At 39.7% G+C, this 19,241-nt stretch overlaps 1 protein-coding gene across 1 annotated transcript in view; it reads left to right on the top strand.

Moving 5' to 3' along the window:
- The window catches only part of DNAH3 (dynein axonemal heavy chain 3), a 54,487-nt gene extending 35,845 nt beyond the window's left edge, over positions 1-18,642 (top strand). Inside the window, 16 exon segments of the mRNA XM_071570880.1 lie at positions 754-897; positions 1,473-2,139; positions 2,253-2,418; positions 2,714-2,930; positions 3,893-4,075; positions 4,947-5,145; positions 6,015-8,156; positions 9,114-9,339; positions 9,668-9,912; positions 11,166-11,282; positions 12,044-12,198; positions 12,963-13,130; positions 14,528-14,670; positions 15,256-15,460; positions 16,699-16,836; positions 17,011-18,642. Of these exon segments, the coding sequence (XP_071426981.1) occupies positions 754-897; positions 1,473-2,139; positions 2,253-2,418; positions 2,714-2,930; positions 3,893-4,075; positions 4,947-5,145; positions 6,015-8,156; positions 9,114-9,339; positions 9,668-9,912; positions 11,166-11,282; positions 12,044-12,198; positions 12,963-13,130; positions 14,528-14,670; positions 15,256-15,460; positions 16,699-16,836; positions 17,011-17,364 (5,469 nt within the window). The 3' untranslated portion in view covers positions 17,365-18,642.
- The last annotated feature ends 599 nt before the right edge of the window (positions 18,643-19,241 follow it).

Genomic DNA, 19,241 nt, shown 5'->3' with positions numbered 1-19,241 from the left:
AAATCAGAATAGTCCCTGAATACCTTTTTATATATTTTCTGTCTCTGAGGGAGAGAGCTGTCATTTTGTTATATTCTTTAATGTGTTAGAGTTGGACCCAGAGGTCCAAGGTCCTCCTGTTAAAATCTGTTCATCAAGGCAGAGTCCCCTCTCTTGAACTTGCAAACTTAATACACAAGAGAAACAAAGTGGGAAAAGACTCAGTATCTCTTTTTCACAAATGGCAAGCTTATCATGAACAAGACTGAATAATTTAGCCCTGAGATTGCCTGTTGTCACAAACTACAAATGAACACTTCTACTTTTTTCATCCATTTTCGGTCAAATGCCATGTTAAAAGAGTATTGAAATTTTTATTTCTGTCAGGAGAATGTTTTCGGTGCAGAAACAGAACAAAACAGCCACAAAGTATTCAGGGGAAATCTTATCCCCAGGAAGGACTTTGAGAAGGGCTTGGGTTACAGCCCATGAGCCATATCTTGGAAGGATGGGCAGATTTGATGCAGTAGAGAAAACTGCTTTGACATAAGAGTCCCAGCTTGTATTGGCAGGAAGGGCAAGATGGTGACTAGGTGAGGAATCCAGTTAAGTTGGCAGATGCTGAGCCATGTGCTGAATGGCTTGGAATTGTGAGATTCCCACCGAGTTTAGTACAAGGTATAGCAGGGTCCAGATGGACATTTCTAACCTTTTCTTTTTGAACAAATCCTGCTTGAGCCATATTTACCCATTTTTTTGTATTTAAATTTTCAGGATGGAGATAAACTGATCAGACTTTGGATTCATGAGGTTTACAGAGTTTTCTATGATCGCTTAGTTGATGAGGATGACAGGAAGGTGTTCTTTCAGATGGTGCAAGATACCACATTAAACAGCTTCAAGCAGAACTTTAATAAGGTATTTTTGGGTAATGTGCTGGGACTGAGAATGAGACTGATGCATTTTCAGAAATACTTAGACACTGAGATTACATTAATATGGGAGACATTTTGATTTATTTCAATCAATGCATTTTAAAAGTATGAACGATCTTCTATTCAGCATTGAGTATAATACATATTTAGTGAAGTTAATACAAATGACTTCATATGAGAATGACTCATAACTTCAAAGGGATTCTCTGTTGGTACAGAGGACCAACTGGAATGCAATAAATGTCTTGCATAGCATTTACCTGTGCTTTTATTTAAGTTAATTATTTGGATAAGTCAGTGGGTGTAGTGGGTACATTTCTGAGAAGCCTCTTGGGAACTTGTCCTGTATTTGACAGCAATACCTCCTTGTGGGGTGTGCATATGTGGAAACTTGCATTCAGCCTGCAGTATTCTTTCCCAGATTAAGACAGTAACTAGGATAGTGGAAAACAGTGCTTTCTGCACTATTAATACTATGCAGATAAAGATTATTATGACTTTAAGGAAAATAATTCTCTAATAGTTAGAATTATGTGTTGATTCTTGTCTTTTCCCTAGGTACTGAGTCATCTCTCACCTACTGGAAAAGTCTCTGATGACAATATTCGCAGCCTGTTCTTTGGAGACTATTTAAAGCCCAGCAGTAGCATCAAAGTATATGATGAAATCACAGACTTAAAGCAGCTGACAAGTGTCATGGAGTACTATCTTGAGGAATACAACAATGTCAGCAAAGCACCAATGTCCTTAGTCATGTTCAAGTTTGCTATTGAGCACATCTCAAGGATATGCAGGGTACTGAAACAGGACAATGGCCACCTGCTGCTGGTGGGGGTCGGCGGGAGCGGCCGGCAGAGCGCGACCAAGCTGGCCACCTTCATGAACTCCTTCGAGCTCTTTCAGGTTGAAATCACCAAGTCCTATGGGATCACTGAATGGAAAGATGACATTAAACAAGTCATGCTGAAAGCAGGTGTTGGTAACATCAATGTGTCCTTTTTGTTCTGTGATAATCAAATAAAGGATGAAGCATTTGTGGAAGATATCAACATGCTTTTAAACACTGGTGATGTGCCTAATATCTTTGCAGCAGATGAGAAGGCTGAAATTGTTGAGAAGATGCAAGGTGCAGCAAGGATGGAGAACAGGAAAATTGAAGCCACTCCCCTTGCTATGTACAGTTACTTTATTGAAAGGGTGAAGAAAAATTTGCATATTGTCTTAGGTGTGTATTCAATGTGTTGTTTCTTAGCATGTTTTTGTTTAGGTTTTGGGATTTTTTTCTATTTCTTGACTGCAAAGAAACTTAGAATAACAATTATTGTTTTATTTTTGAAGCCATGAGTCCTATTGGAGATGCATTTCGGAATCGATTACGGATGTTCCCTTCACTGATAAACTGCTGCACCATTGATTGGTTCCAAACCTGGCCTACAGATGCTTTGGAAATGGTTGCTAACAAGTTTTTAGAGGATATTGAACTCAAAGATGACATTAGAAAAGAGTATGAACTTATCTGTCAAGAAACATATGAACCAAGTGGTTGTTCCCCTGCCCCTTGTGCCCCCAACATGTTTGATCAGGACAGTGTCCTTATAAATATCAGTGCAAGTCAAAGATCCCCAGATGTATGTATTTGATGTTTCTCTGAAAGGTGTCCAAAATATTTCTAATAATGGCAAAAATACCCTTCTGTCTGCCCTAACACTAGTATGATCTCATAAGCTTAGAGTAATTTTCTGATAGTTAACATAAAGACAGGTTGTACTTTCAAAGTAATGTGGAAAAATTTTCTCCAGGGTTGTGTCACTGTGCAAATATTTCCAAGAAAGTGTGAGAGATCTCTCCATCAGCTACTACGCGATACTGAGGAGACACAACTACGTGACACCAACTTCCTACGTTGAGTTGATTCTTACCTTTAAGACTCTGCTGAATAAAAAAAGGGAAGAAGTTGACATGATGAGAACTCGTTATCTTGTGGGTCTTCAAAAGCTTGAATTTGCATCTTTACAGGTAAATTTCAGATGAAAATGCTGGATATGTGGCATATGCACACTTTAGTACGGGGTCTGTATGGTTAAAACTTACAGAAATAAAATTTAGTAAATTTGCTCTTCACTGCATTCTGATGCTATTGATCGTTTTCTACAGAAAGCCAGTAGGAAAAGTTACATTACTGCTTAGTCACTTTAAGCAATTGTGATCTCTAAGTTTGGATTATAGCACTTAATAGAAAACTAAATTAACATCCATTTAAATTAAATGGTACTCATTAAATGTTGAAGGAATAGCCTTTATAAATTCCATTATTTTCTCAAAACCTTATATGGAGAATTCATATCTCAGCATCTCAGCACCTATTATCCTTTTCAAAAGGGGTGAGAGATTGAAGAATGTTGTAAGACGATAATAAACGTTATTTCCTGAGTAGATTCCCAGTAGGAAATTGGTCAGGTTCCAGAGAAATAACTCCCTTTTCCAACCCATGTGATCCAGGGATTGATCTTTCCAAGATGCAAAGTGAAGGTGCTTCCAGATACTTTCTGAATGAAGAAGAGCATCCAGTTTGCAGCTGTTCCTGTCACCAACTCTGTGTTTCCTTCCAGGTTTCTTCTGGATTTTGTTTTCCACCTGTGCAATAAAGGATTATTTGGGGTTTCATAAACTGAAACTGATTGTGAGCTAAAATTGGAATTAATCCATTTATTCTTCATTATTGAAATGAAGTGGATCTTAAAAAAGCAAGTGTATTGCATAGATGATGATAATAATACTTTAAAAAAAGCTATTCAGTTAAATCAAACAGCTCTTAGTAAAAATAGACTAGAGAACTATTAATAATTCTTTAGATCAAATATCCCTTTTTAGATTGTATTAATAGAATGTCTTCTGATCTTTCTTCCTGAGACATCAAGATGTGAAATGTGTGTAATGTTTACACAGATCGTTACTTGATTTCCTGTTGCATTCATCAGGTTGCAGAGATGCAGAAAGAACTGACTGCCCTTCAGCCTGAACTGATTCAAACTTCTGCTGAAACAGACAAAATGATGATCAAGATTGAAAAGGAAACAGTTGAAGTAGATGCAGTAAAGGAAGTTGTGTCAGCAGATGAAAAAGAGGCCAATGATGCAGCTGCAGTTGCCCAGGGCATTAAGGTAGTGCAGGGGCCAAGCCTGGAGCAGGGTGGGCTCCCAGGAAATGGGAGCTGTGGTGATGTGTTAATGGGGTGAGCTGAGCTCTGAAAATAACTGAGTTACAAGAGATGATGATGAATGACATGTTCTCAATACAAACACGGTGAATTTTGGCTGTTTGGAGCATGACAGTATGTCATAGTACTGCATAGCTTCCCTTTCTAGTCCATTTTCCAAAAGCTCTCACTTCTATACTAATATATTCTCATTTTCAACAGATTGAATAATGAGTTTATACTGTCTCCATGTCCAAAGACACTTCATTTGGAGTTAGCTGAGATCATTTGGCACAGGGCTGCAGGGAGTCCAGTTAGACATAACTTCAGAGATAATGCCATAGCCAGACCTCCATAACAGAATTTCTTGTGGGAAGCTGCAGGATGCCTCAATACTTTTTTTTTTTTAACTAATTGGAAATGTCAGTGATAGATAAGATAGGTAACTACTGAGATCTGAGTATATGATAAGAAGTTAAGCTACACAGCATCCATTTTCCACCTGATCAGCAGTGTAAGATTTAGCTAAGAAAAAGTGTATCTAACCTTTATTTTAATTCTCATTGCCAGACCAGAGAGACTTTGATATTGAAAGCTTGTCTGGCTTTTTCAGCTATCAGTTCAGTTTATGGAAGTTACTAATTTCTCTACAAACCTCTCTTTAAACTGTGCAGTCAAATTGTGAAAGTAGTTTTCTCTTCAAGAAACATGATCTTGTGAAGAGTCTTTTTATTGAGTACTTAACAAGAGAGAAGGTTCTCTGAGGCTGTGTGGGGTGATCAGGCTGCTGAGCTGGTATTGTATGGTTTACATGTTTCTGCCCCATGTCTTCACAGGATGAATGTGAAGCAGACCTTGCTGAGGCCCTGCCAGCTCTGGCTGCAGCACAGGCAGCTCTCGATACTCTGAATCCTTCAGACATCTCCCTTGTGAAATCCATGCAGAATCCACCTGGCCCTGTTAAGCTCATCATGGAGAGTATCTGTATCATGAGGGGAACTAAACCAGAGAGAAAACCTGACCCAAGTGGCAGTGGTAATCATGTGGCATTTGTTATCCCTGCCCTAGGAATGAGTGGGGTAGTACTGTGGTGTGCTGGTGAAGTGCTGCTGGTGTGAGTGCAGCAGCTGCACGTGCACACCAGGTGTGTGTTTGCTGAGCAGTGGTTTGCACTGCACTGAACAGCCAAGGCTGCCTTGGCCATGGTCACATCCTGCCCTTGCTCGATGCTGTTGGCCACGCTTTGTAAATATGATCCCAGTCACCAGCCCAGAGTCATCTCTTCAGCCTGCTTTGTCCCAGTCTTGAGTTTTGCATTGCTTTGGTGAAGTCTGGGAGCTGAGGTGTGCTGTGCACCATTCACCTGTATTTCCCCTGTAATCCCTGCTTCCAATCTATCAGTTATGCTGGGAAGCAGAACTCGAGTTTTACCCCTGCCATAGGTGATGACTCTAACAAGCTTTTTCTGTGGGGTTTATGTTGTTATTGCGGAATTGCACAGAATTTGTAAGGTGCCCTTACAGTTCAACTCTTCATAATTGAAAATAAGAATTCTATAAATGCCTTTCATCCAAAACTATCTTATCTAGATTAGGAAGGATTACTTATACATAGGTACTGATTTATCTAATAGACTGTGTTGAAGAAAACACTGTAGTAATTTGTTTCCCTTAATGTGTTTGGTTAATTTAGAATTCATATGCAATTAATAAGTATTAGATTAGTTAGTGATGCTGAAGTTTCCATCTGAATTCCTATAGTTTTGTTAAACTATTTAACAGTTTTTGCACAGTAAAATTCCATTGCAAAATCATTGTTGTTAATTCTTAATTTTATGTTTCAAAGTATTTTTCAGTTTGAACATTTATGTATTAAGCCTGATTTTAGTCTTATTTGCAATATAGGTAAAATGGTTGAAGACTACTGGGGCCCAGCTAAAAAAATACTTTCAGATATCAAGTTCCTTGAGAAGTTACAGAAGTACGACAAGGATAATATTCCTCCCGCTATAATGAAGAGGATTAGGGACAAGTTTATTGGTCATGCAGATTTTCAGCCAGAAGTGGTGAAAAATGTGTCATCTGCCTGTGAAGGACTTTGCAAGTGGGTGCGAGCCATGGAGGTGTATGACCGTGTGCAGAAGGTGGTGGCCCCGAAGCGTGAGCGGTTGAAGGGGGCAGAGGAAATACTGGAGGTTCAGATGCAGAAGTTAAGAGTAAAACAAGCAGAACTTAAGGAGGTAGTTGATCGCCTTCAAGCTTTGCAAGATGAGTTTGACAAAATGAATAACCGGAAGAGAGAACTGGAAGAGAATATTGAACGTTGTTCGCAAAAGCTTGTGAGAGCTGAGCAGCTGATTAATGGTCTGGGTGGAGAGAAGGAGAGGTGGACAGAAGCTGCACGGTTGTTGGGAATTCGCTACACAGACCTTGTGGGAGATGTGTTGTTATCATCAGGAACTGTGGCCTATCTGGGAGCCTTTACTGTCGATTACCGCCTGAAGTGTCAGAAGCAGTGGCAGGTTCTGTGCAGTGAGAAGAACATCCCATGCTCCAGTGATTTTACCTTAAGTAATACTTTGGGGGATCCTGTCAAAATCCGAGCATGGCAGATTGCTGGATTGCCAGTTGATTCTTTTTCCGTTGACAATGGGATAATTGTTTCTAACTCAAGAAGATGGGCTTTGATGATAGATCCTCAAAGGCAAGCTAACAAGTGGATAAAAAATATGGAGAAAACTAACAAGCTGTCAGTTATCAAATTATCTGACTCACATTATGTGAGGACATTAGAAACTGCTATTCAGCTTGGAACACCAGTCTTGCTAGAAAATATTGGTGAGGAATTAGATGCTTTTATAGAACCCATTTTATTAAAGCAAACATTTAAACAACAAGGAGTAGAATACATGAAATTAGGGGAAAATATACTTGAGTATTCAAGAGACTTCAGGTTTTACATGACAACCCACTTAAGAAATCCTCATTATTTCCCTGAGGTGGCTGTGAAAGTTTGTCTACTCAATTTCATGATTACACCTTTGGGTCTTCAGGACCAGCTTCTTGGAATTGTAGCTGCAAAGGAAAAGCCTGAGCTAGAAGAAAAAAAGAATCAACTCATTATAGAAAGCGCAGCTAACAAGAAACAACTGAAAGAAATAGAAGATAAAATCCTGGAGGTCCTTTCCCATTCAGAAGGAAACATCTTAGAAGATGAAACAGCAATTACAATTTTGTCTTCATCGAAAGTGTTATCTGAAGAAATCTCTGAAAAGCAAAAAATTTCCTCTTTAACTGAGAAGGAAATAGATTCTACTCGAATGGGGTACAAGCCTGTTGCTGTTCATTCAGCTGTTGTCTTCTTCTGCATCTCTGATCTGGCAAACATTGAACCTATGTACCAGTATTCATTGACTTGGTTCATTAACTTGTATGTTCAATCTATTTCTAAAAGCAAAAAGAGTGGAAATCTAGAACAGAGAATTAAAAACATAACTGAGCATTTCACAGTAAGCATCTACAATAATGTCTGCCGTTCACTGTTTGAAAAGGATAAGGTGTTATTCTCCTTGCTGCTGACAGTGGGCATTATGAAAGGAAAAGACCAAATAGACGATGAGGTTTGGCGCTTCCTGCTGACAGGAGGTGTTGCTCTGGATAATCCTCACCCCAATCCAGCTCCAGACTGGCTGTCCAACAAATCATGGGCTGAGTTCGTACGTGCATCTTGCCTGACAAACCTCCAGGGACTAATGGAACATGTAAGAGACAACTTTTCCAAGTGGAAGCCAATCTATGACTCGGTGAGGCCCCACGAGGAGCCCTTCCCAGACGAGTGGAGGCGGCTCTCGGGGTTGGATCGCATGGTTATCCTCAGGTGTTTGCGGCCAGACAAGATCATCCCCGCAGTGCAGATGTTCATTGTGGAAAATATGGGGAGAACATTTATTGAACCACCCACATTTGATCTTGGGAGAAGCTACAGCGATTCAAATTGTTGTGTCCCTTTGATTTTTATATTATCACCAGGTGCTGATCCTATGGCAGGTGAGATTGCTATTAAAAATATCTCTTTTTATCTGGTTAAATGTCACTGAGTATGACTAAACTGATAATAGGCCCCTTCATTTGATCTTTAAAGTCTCTTTAAAATACAATACAGCAGTGATAGAATATCAAACATTTGCATCTGCCCATATATCAACAATGATAGTAAAAATATTGGAGGGTGGGATGAATATAGTGGTGATGAAATGTCTGAGCAGCAATTTAGGGATCTAACAGATTGTAGCATCCAGACCAGTTTATAATTTATACTTGCATTACAATTCTTTCAGTGGGTGTTGGAGACTTGCCCCAGTCTTTGTTGCAACCCCTCCTCCAGAAAGTTTCCTCCCTCTCAGTTACTAATTAGATGGTGTATATGGCCACACTTAAAAACACATTTCTTAAATGTCCTTTAAAGTATAACCACCCAGATTATTTTTAAATCTGGTTTTCAGCCAAAATAATTGTAATATGGAGCCATACCATAAGGATGTCTTTCCAGAAGGTGCTGGGTTTGGTAGCAAAGCTGGAGGGCTATTTTTAACCAGATCTAAAGATCCAATTTGCAGCTCAACCCCCATCAGCAATTGTACCCAGGCAACAGAGTCGAGAGCTGTAGTGCAGGCTGGAACTGAACCCTTGGGACCAAGGAAGAGAACAGCCATTTAACCTGCCTAGTTTTTGCTTTGAGGGTTTTTTTGTAATACCTTATAACCCTAAATAAATTATATCCCTAACTAAATAAAAATAATTTAGTATATGCCTCAGAAACAGACTCATGCAGCATTTGATACGACTTCTGGGTTGTTGAGGTGCTTTTGTTTGGGTTTCTTTAATTGAGTAAAATATGTGTTGACTTTTGTCCCTTTGTTTACATTATAGAAATGATGAATGTAACATATTCTATTTTCTAATAGACTTTATCTTTGTTTGCATGTCTAAAAATTGCCATCACAGGTTTACTAAAATTTGCTGATGATGTCAGCATGGGAAGTATGAGCATTCAAACCGTTTCACTTGGCCAGGGCCAGGGCCCAATAGCAGCAAAAATGATTCATCAGGCTATTACTGATGGAACCTGGGTAGTGCTGCAAAACTGCCACCTTGCAACTAGCTGGATGCCTGCCTTGGAAAAAATCTGTGAGGAAGTTATAGTGCCTGAGAATACCAATGAAAAGTTCAGGTAGGGGTTTTAGTGTTTTGCACATTTTAATGTGAGTATTTCTTGTTTGCTGAAGACACTACTCAAAAGAAATTAAACTACTTTTGTGTAAATGACTCAGTATATAGTTTATATTCTTTATGTGCAGTGATAAAACAAAGATCCATAATTAAATGGCATCTTTTCTACCTGTCCAATGTAATCTACTCTATGCCTGCATTTCAGAACAAAGTCAGATGTCATCATTGTAGTTAAGCAAGTAGTAAAACTTAGTCTTCTACAGATCAACATGCAGGATTTGTCAATATTAACGATTTTTTGATAAAGTACTTTTCAAACTTTCTTTTAGGTTGTGGTTAACTAGTTATCCATCAGAAAAGTTTCCTGTTAGTATCCTCCAGAATGGCATCAAAATGACAAATGAGCCTCCAAAAGGCGTTAGAGTGAACCTGCTCCGGTCGTACCTGAACGACCCCATTTCCGACCCTGTGTTCTTTGGCAGCTGCCAAAAGCCTGTGATGTGGCAAAAGCTGCTGTTTGGCCTTTGCTTTTTTCATGCTATTGTGCAGGAAAGGAGAAACTTTGGCCCACTGGGTAAGTTTTAGATTATTTTGCAGTTTGTTTCAAAAAAGATTAGTGGTGTTGAAATGCATTGTTGTAGTCTCTCTGCAGAAAGGCAGTATTGTTAGCAGTGGTACAAGAGTGCAACCTGCAATATAATAAAGCTTAAAAGCTGTTATTTGCAGGGATTCTTATTCAAGCAAAGTTACTCTGGAAGGTACTAAAAGTATTACCCTGGGGGAGGACTAGAAAATACCATTTTTCCAAATAAATACATTATACAGTAATTACATTAAATTATAGCTTACTACATTATTAATTTATTACTTTCGTTTTTACTAACAGTCAAATCTAGTTCCAGTTTTAAATTTTTCTAATGAAAAATGTGGCTACTTCAATTCTGCTTTTGTTATTTGTGTGCGTACTTTGTTTTATCAAAGCTAGTACATAGATTTATTTGCTGTGAAACAAGTGTGTAGCTGCAGTGTGTTGTTCACAACACAGTAATGAAAAGATATGTATCATAAGATTTGTGCTTCAGCTATTTCTATAATCTTGAGATATGTAGAAAACTATAGAATTTATGCATGACATATAGAACTTAGGGAATTAGAGATCCCATTTTTACAACACCATAAAGTTTATGCTCTCTGCTGGTGTCCATGAAGTTCCCAGTCTGCCATTCCAGCTGGGTCTGTCTCCCTCATAACAGGTTGCTGTTATTATTTTGACTGAAAGCCACTGTCACTATTTTAATAGGCAGCTGTTTAAATAAACACTAAACTGCCAGTGTGAAGACACTCATATATTGCTATAAAGTAAAAATAGAAATTTTGTAAGTGACAAAGAGGCCATTTACAAAAGCAACATCTATGCTTAATGTTACTCTGAATGTCTATACTAACAGTATTAATAGATGGACAGGTTGATTAAAAAATAGAGCCAATAAATGAATTAAAACTCCTGTTCTCATTGCGTCCAGATTGCAACAGATTAGCTGAAAGTACCAAGCCAGTAAAATACAATTTTCAGGAGAGTGTGATGTCAAAATACCTATGTTTGCATTTTAATTATACAGAATGATGGTGATAGTGCCTTAGGATACAGTATTGTTATGGAGTCACGTTGTCCCATGTGGAATAAACAGCCTGGTATGTTCCAGGGCTCTTCTCGGAACTGTCTGGCAGGTGGTATCTTCAGCTCTGTAGTACCAATGCCATCATTTCCTGGGCCCAGCTGTCAGCACAGTGCACCACTGCCCTGTCTATCTTTTCTGAATTGAACAGGTTGGAATATTCCATATGAGTTCAATGAATCCGACCTCAGAATAAGTATGCAACAGATCCAGATGTTTCTGAATGAATATGAAGAAATCCCATTTGAAGCTCTGACCTATCTAACAGGTACAGGCATTACATCTTCTCATGTGTTGACTTTGCTGGGCACTTTCAGCTGGGACAGTGATAAACTGGTGAGTTTTTGACAAACTGAGTGGATTCCACTCAGGTTTGCTTTCTTGGCCTTCCACATACAACATGGTTGCCATTGGTGGATGTTGGAGTTCAATTGTCCTTGGAGTTGGATTCCAAGCCCTCAGATGTCATTGCTGTTTTGACTTGTATGTAGCTAGAAGAATTACTAAATGGTCCAGCAAATCTTTGCTTCATATACATCAAACAAAACCATCAATGGCCTCTGTTTCACCTTCGCTGATCAATGTGAGCCTGGCACAGTAACCTTTGGCAGTTTACCCAAGGGTGTGATAATAGTCATGGCTTTGAAGCAGGAGATGTTGAGCTGTGTACATGACTTGGTTGCTTTTTGGCACCTCCTTTGTGAGCCTTGTCATTCTTGATTTTTGTTAATATTATGATTAGTTTTATGACAACGAATTCTGGAATCTGAGTAGCAGTTTCTCAGACCAACTCATAGTGTTCCTTAAACCTTTCATCATGAAGATGTGTAAATTCAGCCCATAATTCCAAAGATGTTCAAATGCCTAATTTCCATTGAATTGATTGAAGTATAAGATCTAAAAACTTTTGAAGATCTGGAGATTTGGAGCTTCAGCTTAGTAGAGTTTCACATTATTGCAAAACAATTTTTATTTGTTTATTGACTTTCGTTCTTTTTTTTGGTCCTGGTTTTCTTTGTCCTTTCCCAGGGGAGTGTAACTATGGAGGAAGAGTGACAGATGATAAAGACAGGCGTCTTCTCCTGTCCCTTCTTTCTGTAGTCTACAACAAGGATATAGAGCAGGACAAGTATATGCTCTCAGCTGCAGAGGACTACTACATACCACCACATGGCCCTTATGAGGTGAGAAGACAACAGGTGTAAATTCTCTCTGAGTTATTGGGAAGAAACCTACCTGCACTGTACTTTGATATGCTGAACACAACAAATAGAAAATAAACCCCATAAGATCATGAAGCCAGGCCAGAATTATCTCATGTATGAAACATGAATCTGGTATTTAAATTCTACCACACCCCAGTGGGGACGTAGCAATTGTCTAATATTGTCACATTTGTTGATGCAAAGAGTCACCCCTGTGCAGGTCCAGGACAGTTCTAGAAAGCCAATAGGAGGCTTCAGGAATTTACAGGGTACTTCTGTACCCTCTTGCAACCACTTTGCCTTGAAAGCAGTGGTCAGGAGGAAGAGGTGGAAAGACAGGTATATAGTCAGTTTTCACCCCTTTTTTCCTTCTAACAGCTGCACAGAGATAATGAATGTGCTCAAATCCTACCTATTAGTGTAGCCCTCAGTTGTTGTAGGGGTGATACACACAGCATCCCACACCCTCCTGTGATTTCTGCTGGCACTCCTTGGATATTTCTAATGTACTTTCCTTTCTCTTGCCACTTACATGAGGGTGGTAATGACTCCTCAATGAGTCTTTGAATTACTCAAAACTTTTATATCTATCTCTGTGGACTGTATAAATAAATTACTGAGTGTCTTTAACAGGGAACTGCTGTGTCTGATTGTAAATGGGAAGGTTCTGTTCAAGTTGGATTTACTGATGATTTATGAATATTGCATTGCGTGATTTCTGTACCTGAATGTTTGTTTTACAGTCTTACATTGAATACATACGAAGTTTGCCAATTACAACACACCCTGAAGTGTTTGGACTTCATGAAAATGCAGACATCACCAAGGAGAACCAGGAGACTAACCAGCTCTTCCATGGAGTGCTCCTGACTTTGCCTAGACAAGCAGGAGGAGGTGGCAAGTCCCCTCAGGTAACAGGGAGGAAAGATCAACTTGCACTCTGGAAAGGTGCCCTTTCCTGTCATGTCCTGAGTCTCAGAGTAATCAAAGACCTCTCATTACGAGACTGTGGCATTGGGAGTAGATGTGAATGTCCCTGTAGAGAAGCAGATGGATTTTGGCATAGCACCTTTAAAGATGGAAGATACCTTCAGGCCTTTGCATTAAAACAGATTAATACCACACAACCCCACCTGTGTAGAACATGCAGTTCGAATGCTTCTTTCATTTTTTGTGCTTTAAAATAAGAGTAAAGGGCTTTACTTCAGTCATGAATTAAAGTTAGAACACAGTTAAACATCATGTTTGGTAGTGCACCTCAAGTCACATCTATCTCTAGGCAATTTTAAAGCATGACATTAAGTCCAGCCTACAAATTCCAGTGAGGAAAGTTCATGCACTGCCTGACTTCATCCAGCAGTGGTTGTATGACCATCCCTGCCCTTCTCACTAGGGGCAGACTCCAGAGTGCCAGGAAGTTAGATCAAGTCATTCAGCCATCAGGAAAGCAATATAAGCTCATTAGAAGCAGAAGTTGTCTTCCTTGTGAAGTCTGTGCTACAAAGTCTGTTATTGCTCATTGAATGCTGGGATTTGAGACATGATTTTTTTGCTTCCCCTTTGCTGCTTCAGTTTCCACAGTTCCAAACAGGTCACTTTGTTTGAGGCTGTGACAGGATAGAAGCACTTGGACATGGACCTCACTGTCATCCACCCCTCTGTGGGACTTGTTTGTGGAGATGCTGGGAATTCTTCATCATGTCCTGGCAGCTCAGGTTACTCAAGCCAAATCTGTGCCCTTTTGATATATAGACAAATGACATTTCAAGCCTCTCAGATTTGACATCCTATATTTTATATACAAGTGGATTCTTGAAAAGTGGAATTGATGTAGCCTCATTTCCTGTAGGGTTTTGTAGTGATCATGTTCTTTGATGTCTACTAGCTGTAAATAAAGCTTCTCTTCTGGCTGGGATATTCAGGTGGCCTTCCATCATTTTTCCCATGCTGCATGCTTTGTCTTTTCTTTCATTGGCAGTAATAGGATTATGCTTGTCTGTCCTCTTGCCTATTTCCTTAGAAGTCACCTAAAACCTTTTTGCAAATTAAACCAAAATTGCTAACAAATTTAAATGTGTTAAGAAGAAAAAAGGAGCAAGCAGGCACATGTGGAGACTGACAGATAGGATGATGCCCAAAGCAAGTAAGAGCATGAAAGCACTCTGTAGGAAAATGAACTAAAATACTTATGTGGTTGTATGGAAAAAAAAATATAAAATCTATAGTGTTTTGTGGAATTTATTCAATAAAAATATGGAGGTGAGGTGGGAAAGAATATTCCTTATTGACTGCAAACCTGTGATTTCAGGAAATTGTTGAAGATTTGGCACAGGACATCCTATCCAAATTACCAAGTAACTTCGATATGGAAGAGGTTATGAAGGCATACCCAGTACTTTACGAGGAGTCCATGAATACAGTTCTTAGGCAAGAACTAATTCGATTTAACAGGTATGGCTCAGTGTTGTGTGTGGAACTGCTGATACTGAAACGTGCTTGTGTTCATCAGTACAAATTGCTCATGAGCCTTAAACAGTTGTAAGCCTTTTACAAGACAATTTTCTTACCACGTTAGATTCTGCTTTGGGTGAATCCTTTAAAAATACTTGAAAGCTGTAGCTGAGTACCTCAATATAGAAACAATACCTGTATTCTTAAGAGTATGAACTTAAATCAGATTTGAGTTTGTTGTGTTGGGCTAAGGCAGCCTGCTTTATTCTTTGTCAGTGATAGCCAGGCCCCAATATTCACAGCACACTATGTCATTAGTGTTAAAAGCTTTAAAGCTCTTGTCACTGTATTTCCCTTGTCTAAAGTGGAAGTTTTCACTGTCTTTTATTTCTCTGTGTGTGTTTTTATTTTGTTTGCTTCTCTAAAGTTAAGTAAGAGTTCTGATAACTACAGGAGAGATAAGGAACTTCTCTCAGGACATTTACCAGCTTTGGTTGACCCTTCATTCAAGTTGGACTCAGAGGTCTTTAGCCAAGTAGCAAGGAGTAAATAGTAAGATGACAATTTCTTTGTTTTAATCTGAAGGCTTACTGAAGTTGTTCGGAGCAGCCTCATTAATATAAGAAAAGCCATTAAAGGCCTAGTGCTGATGTCTTCTGAACTTGAAGATGTGTTCAACAGCATGCTGGTGGGGAAAGTGCCATCTATGTGGGCTGCCAAATCCTACCCATCACTGAAGCCACTGGGGAGTTACGTGTCCGATCTCCTCTGTCGGTTGGTTTTCTTCCAGGTACGCTGAGCTGACACTGACAGGGCTGCAGCTGAAAGATGAGGGGGTACAGTGGGTGTCAATCCTCACCCAGCAGTGCCCTGAGAGCTCCAGGCTGTGAACTATCCACACATCCCCGTGGCCAAACACACACTGCATTAACAGCACTGGAATTGGCTGGGCAATTGCTCAGCAGGGTGAGTTGGGAGTGTAATCCCTTGGTGCTAATCCAGTGCTGCCATTGATAGTTCCCATTCTTCTGTTTCTAGAGGATTCATTTGAGTTTGCATTGGTGTCTTGACTTCCCTGCTCAAAGGACACTGAACTGGGTGTGAGAATGCTTTAGAAACAGTGCATAATAGGCACTATTACATTTTATATATGTAGCTGTAAATCCGTTCTCTTTCAGTTTAAGTAAAAAGTAAAACCATTTCCACATACTTTTTGAACAGCTATTTTATTCTTAACTCACCCTCACCCTTCCATTATTTCCCTTGCTCTCTTAGCACTCTTTTAAAATTACTTAACATTTCAAATGTGCCTTAAGTAGCTGAGGTGCTGAGATGTAGTGGAACCCCATACAAGGCAGGAGAGGAGAAATCAAGGAAGAAGTGAATCAGACATCTTCTATTTGCTGGATCACTGCATGGGCTTCTTTTGGCTCCAAATAACTTACAGTAGTGTGAGGACACTCTGTCCTTTCTTCGTTTTTTCCTACTGCCTGTGTGGAGAAGGCCCAAGATCTCCTTGTCTGGCATCTTGGTGCTGGAATGATTTCCTCTCCTAGGATCTGCTGTGTAGTGAGTGCCCTCAGAGTGATCAGGGAAGAGACTATGTATAAAAATTTGACCTTTTTTCATGTTGGGAGATTGGTGTTTACCTGACTGTCAAAGAGGGTATGTTGATAAAAGTGTCCAAATTCAATCACTTTGCTTGTTTTTGCTGGGCAGGATCTAGGCCCATAAAACATATGCTTTTGCTACTTTCTGACATTTGTTTCTCAGTAGCACTGAGTCCTGTTTGTTTCAGAATGAGTGATTATTTTTGTTGTCATTGTGAGTAACTGACTTCTGTGATTTGTTATCTCTGCAAAACAGAGAACTGATGGTTCCCATCAAGGAACTGAGGGTCCCATCAGGGTTTAGATCTCACTGTGCTCTTTGAGTGTATCTGCAAAGACATCCCTCTTCTGGTGAATTGGCACAGTGAGGCCTCAAATGTATTTTTTTCTTACATTTGTTTTTATTTTTCATATTCAGGATTGGGTTGACCATGGGCCACCCACAGTCTTTTGGCTCTCAGGATTCTTCTTCACTCAGTCTTTTTTGACTGGTGTTTTACAAAACTATGCCAGAAAATACACCATCCCAATCGACCACATTGGATTTGAATTTGAGGTAAGAAAAATGCAGAAGAATTTTGTTTCGCTTGAAGCACGTTATAGGGCAGCACAAAATAGGGTTTTCAGACTAACAGAGATTTTATTTAAAGGAGAAATTTTGGACTATTACTTACAGGATCTAATATACTCCAGATAAAAACAAAATCAAGCAATGGTTTAATCATTCTAGGTGATGAAAGAGGAGCACACAATGGAGAAAACACCACAAGATGGAGCTTATGTGAGAGGTCTTTTTTTGGAAGGTGCACGATGGGATAGAGAATCCTGCGTAATTGGAGAATCACTACCAAAAGTCCTTTATGATCCTTTGCCCATAATTTGGCTGAAACCTGGAGAAAGTTCCAAATTTCTTCATATGAACATCTATTCATGCCCTGTATACAAGACAAGTGAAAGAAGAGGTGTCTTATCCACCACTGGCCACTCCACCAACTATGTTCTCTCAATTGAACTCCCTTCAGACAAGCCCCAGAAACACTGGATAAATCGAGGTGTGGCAGCTCTGTGCCAGCTGGATGACTGAGAGGATGCAAAGCAGAACACTCACATTTTGTTATTGTAAAGATACACTTTACTCCTCAGTGGCTGAATGGTTTGAAGTTTTTTATGAAACTGGGCCTAAAGAGTTTTGGTGCTGATTTTAATGGGAATCTACTTCACAGCTCTTGCAAATAAGAATCTCTGGGTTTGCCAACCACTTCTGTGTCCCAGGAGTACGTAGGGCAAGGAGGAAGGAGGTGAGAATATTCTTTTGTCAACATATGAAACCAATCCTCGGCTAGAATGAACTGTCAGAGCTGTATCATAAAACTATAGTCATTCCTTTGTGTGTCTCAGAATTCCTAGACAGCACATGTATGGGGACCTGCCATTTCTCAGAACAGTATGGTTGTCTCATCATTTTTTAACTTTTTATTTTTAATTTCATTATTATTTACCTACATATCTCAGGTACCTGACAAAGAGCTGTTTCCTTTCTCCCATGATCTCACATTGCTTCCTCCCAGCCAGCAGCCAAGCCCCACACAGCCACTCATCAGAGGGATCAGGGGGACAACTGGAAAGGTAAAAGTGAGAGAACTCTTTGGTTCAGATAAAGACCCTTTAATAGGGAAAGCAAAAGCTGTGCACACAAGCAAAGCCAAAAAAAAAAAAGGGAATCAATTCACTGCTTCCCGCGGGCAGGCAGGTGCTCAGCAGGGCCCAATCACATGTAACAGCTACTTGGGAAGACAAACACCATCACTCCAACCTTCCCCCTCTCCTTCCCCTCACTTTACATACTGAACACGATGTCATATGGTCTGGAATATCCCTTTGGTCAGTTTGGGGTCACCTGTCCTGGCTGTGTCTCCTTTCAACCTCCCAGACACCCCCAGCCCCTCATCAGCCTGGCACTATGTAAAGCAGAAAAGCCTGTGTGAGCCCTGCCAAGCCCTAACAAAAACATCTCTGTATCATCAACCCTGTGTTCAGCACAAATCCCAACACAGCCCCACACCAGCCACTGTGAAGAAAAGTCACTCTACCCCAGCCAACCCCAGCACACTTCCTCATCTTGCTCTCTTGTATGTGGGACTAACAACCTCCTGAAATTTTCTACTTGTTTAAGCCCTTTCATCAGAGAAGCTCAAAGTAGCTTGCAAACATTAATTAAAAATAAAATAGCCTGAACATCTTCAAAGAGCCGTGCAGTCATTAACTAATCCCCACAGCATGCCAAGAAGGTACTAAAGATGCATCATTAGACTTGTTGTGTACACAGTACAAGAGAAACACAAAGATCAAGGCAAACATTTAAAAAAACACACACTGCATAAATATGCACTAATTTGGGGTCTTGTATTTTTTTTCATTGCCCAAATTGTAGCATTGTAATGACTTGCTCAGAGTCAGAGATGCAGCCATCATTCAGCCATTCCCAGTATCCTGCTACAAGCATTGAGTGCTACACTCTGCACTCTGCACAAAGACACACACAGGGGAACAGGATCTTCATGGACCACGTTTGATGCCTCATTACCAGTGCAGGGTGCAGGCATTTGGTGCATCATTATTGCTACCTGGTGACTAAGGCCAAGATGTCAGGCCAGGTCACTTCATGGTGTTTGACAGAGATCTGCAGGTGTTTCAAATTACTGGCAGGAAGAAACTACTCTTAACAAATTAGACTAAATGATATTTGGCACCTCTACCAAAATACAATTTGTTTATGAATGTTACAGCACAGCAATCCAAACAGACAACAATATTTAAGAGCAGAATCATGTTTCAGCAGATCTATCAATAAATTAATTGAAATTGGTCCTTAAAAGTAATCTTTTCTTAGGCTTCTTCTTGCTAGTATTGCAAACATAGTCCTCTAAATTAAACCATTAAAAAAAAAAAGTCAGGTTCACT

Source organism: Pithys albifrons, chromosome 16 (genome assembly GCF_047495875.1).
Source record: "Pithys albifrons albifrons isolate INPA30051 chromosome 16, PitAlb_v1, whole genome shotgun sequence".
Classification (NCBI taxonomy): Eukaryota; Metazoa; Chordata; class Aves; order Passeriformes; family Thamnophilidae; genus Pithys; species Pithys albifrons.
The sequence above is the reverse complement of the archived record's forward strand: the minus strand, read 5'-3'. Positions and strand labels throughout refer to the sequence as shown.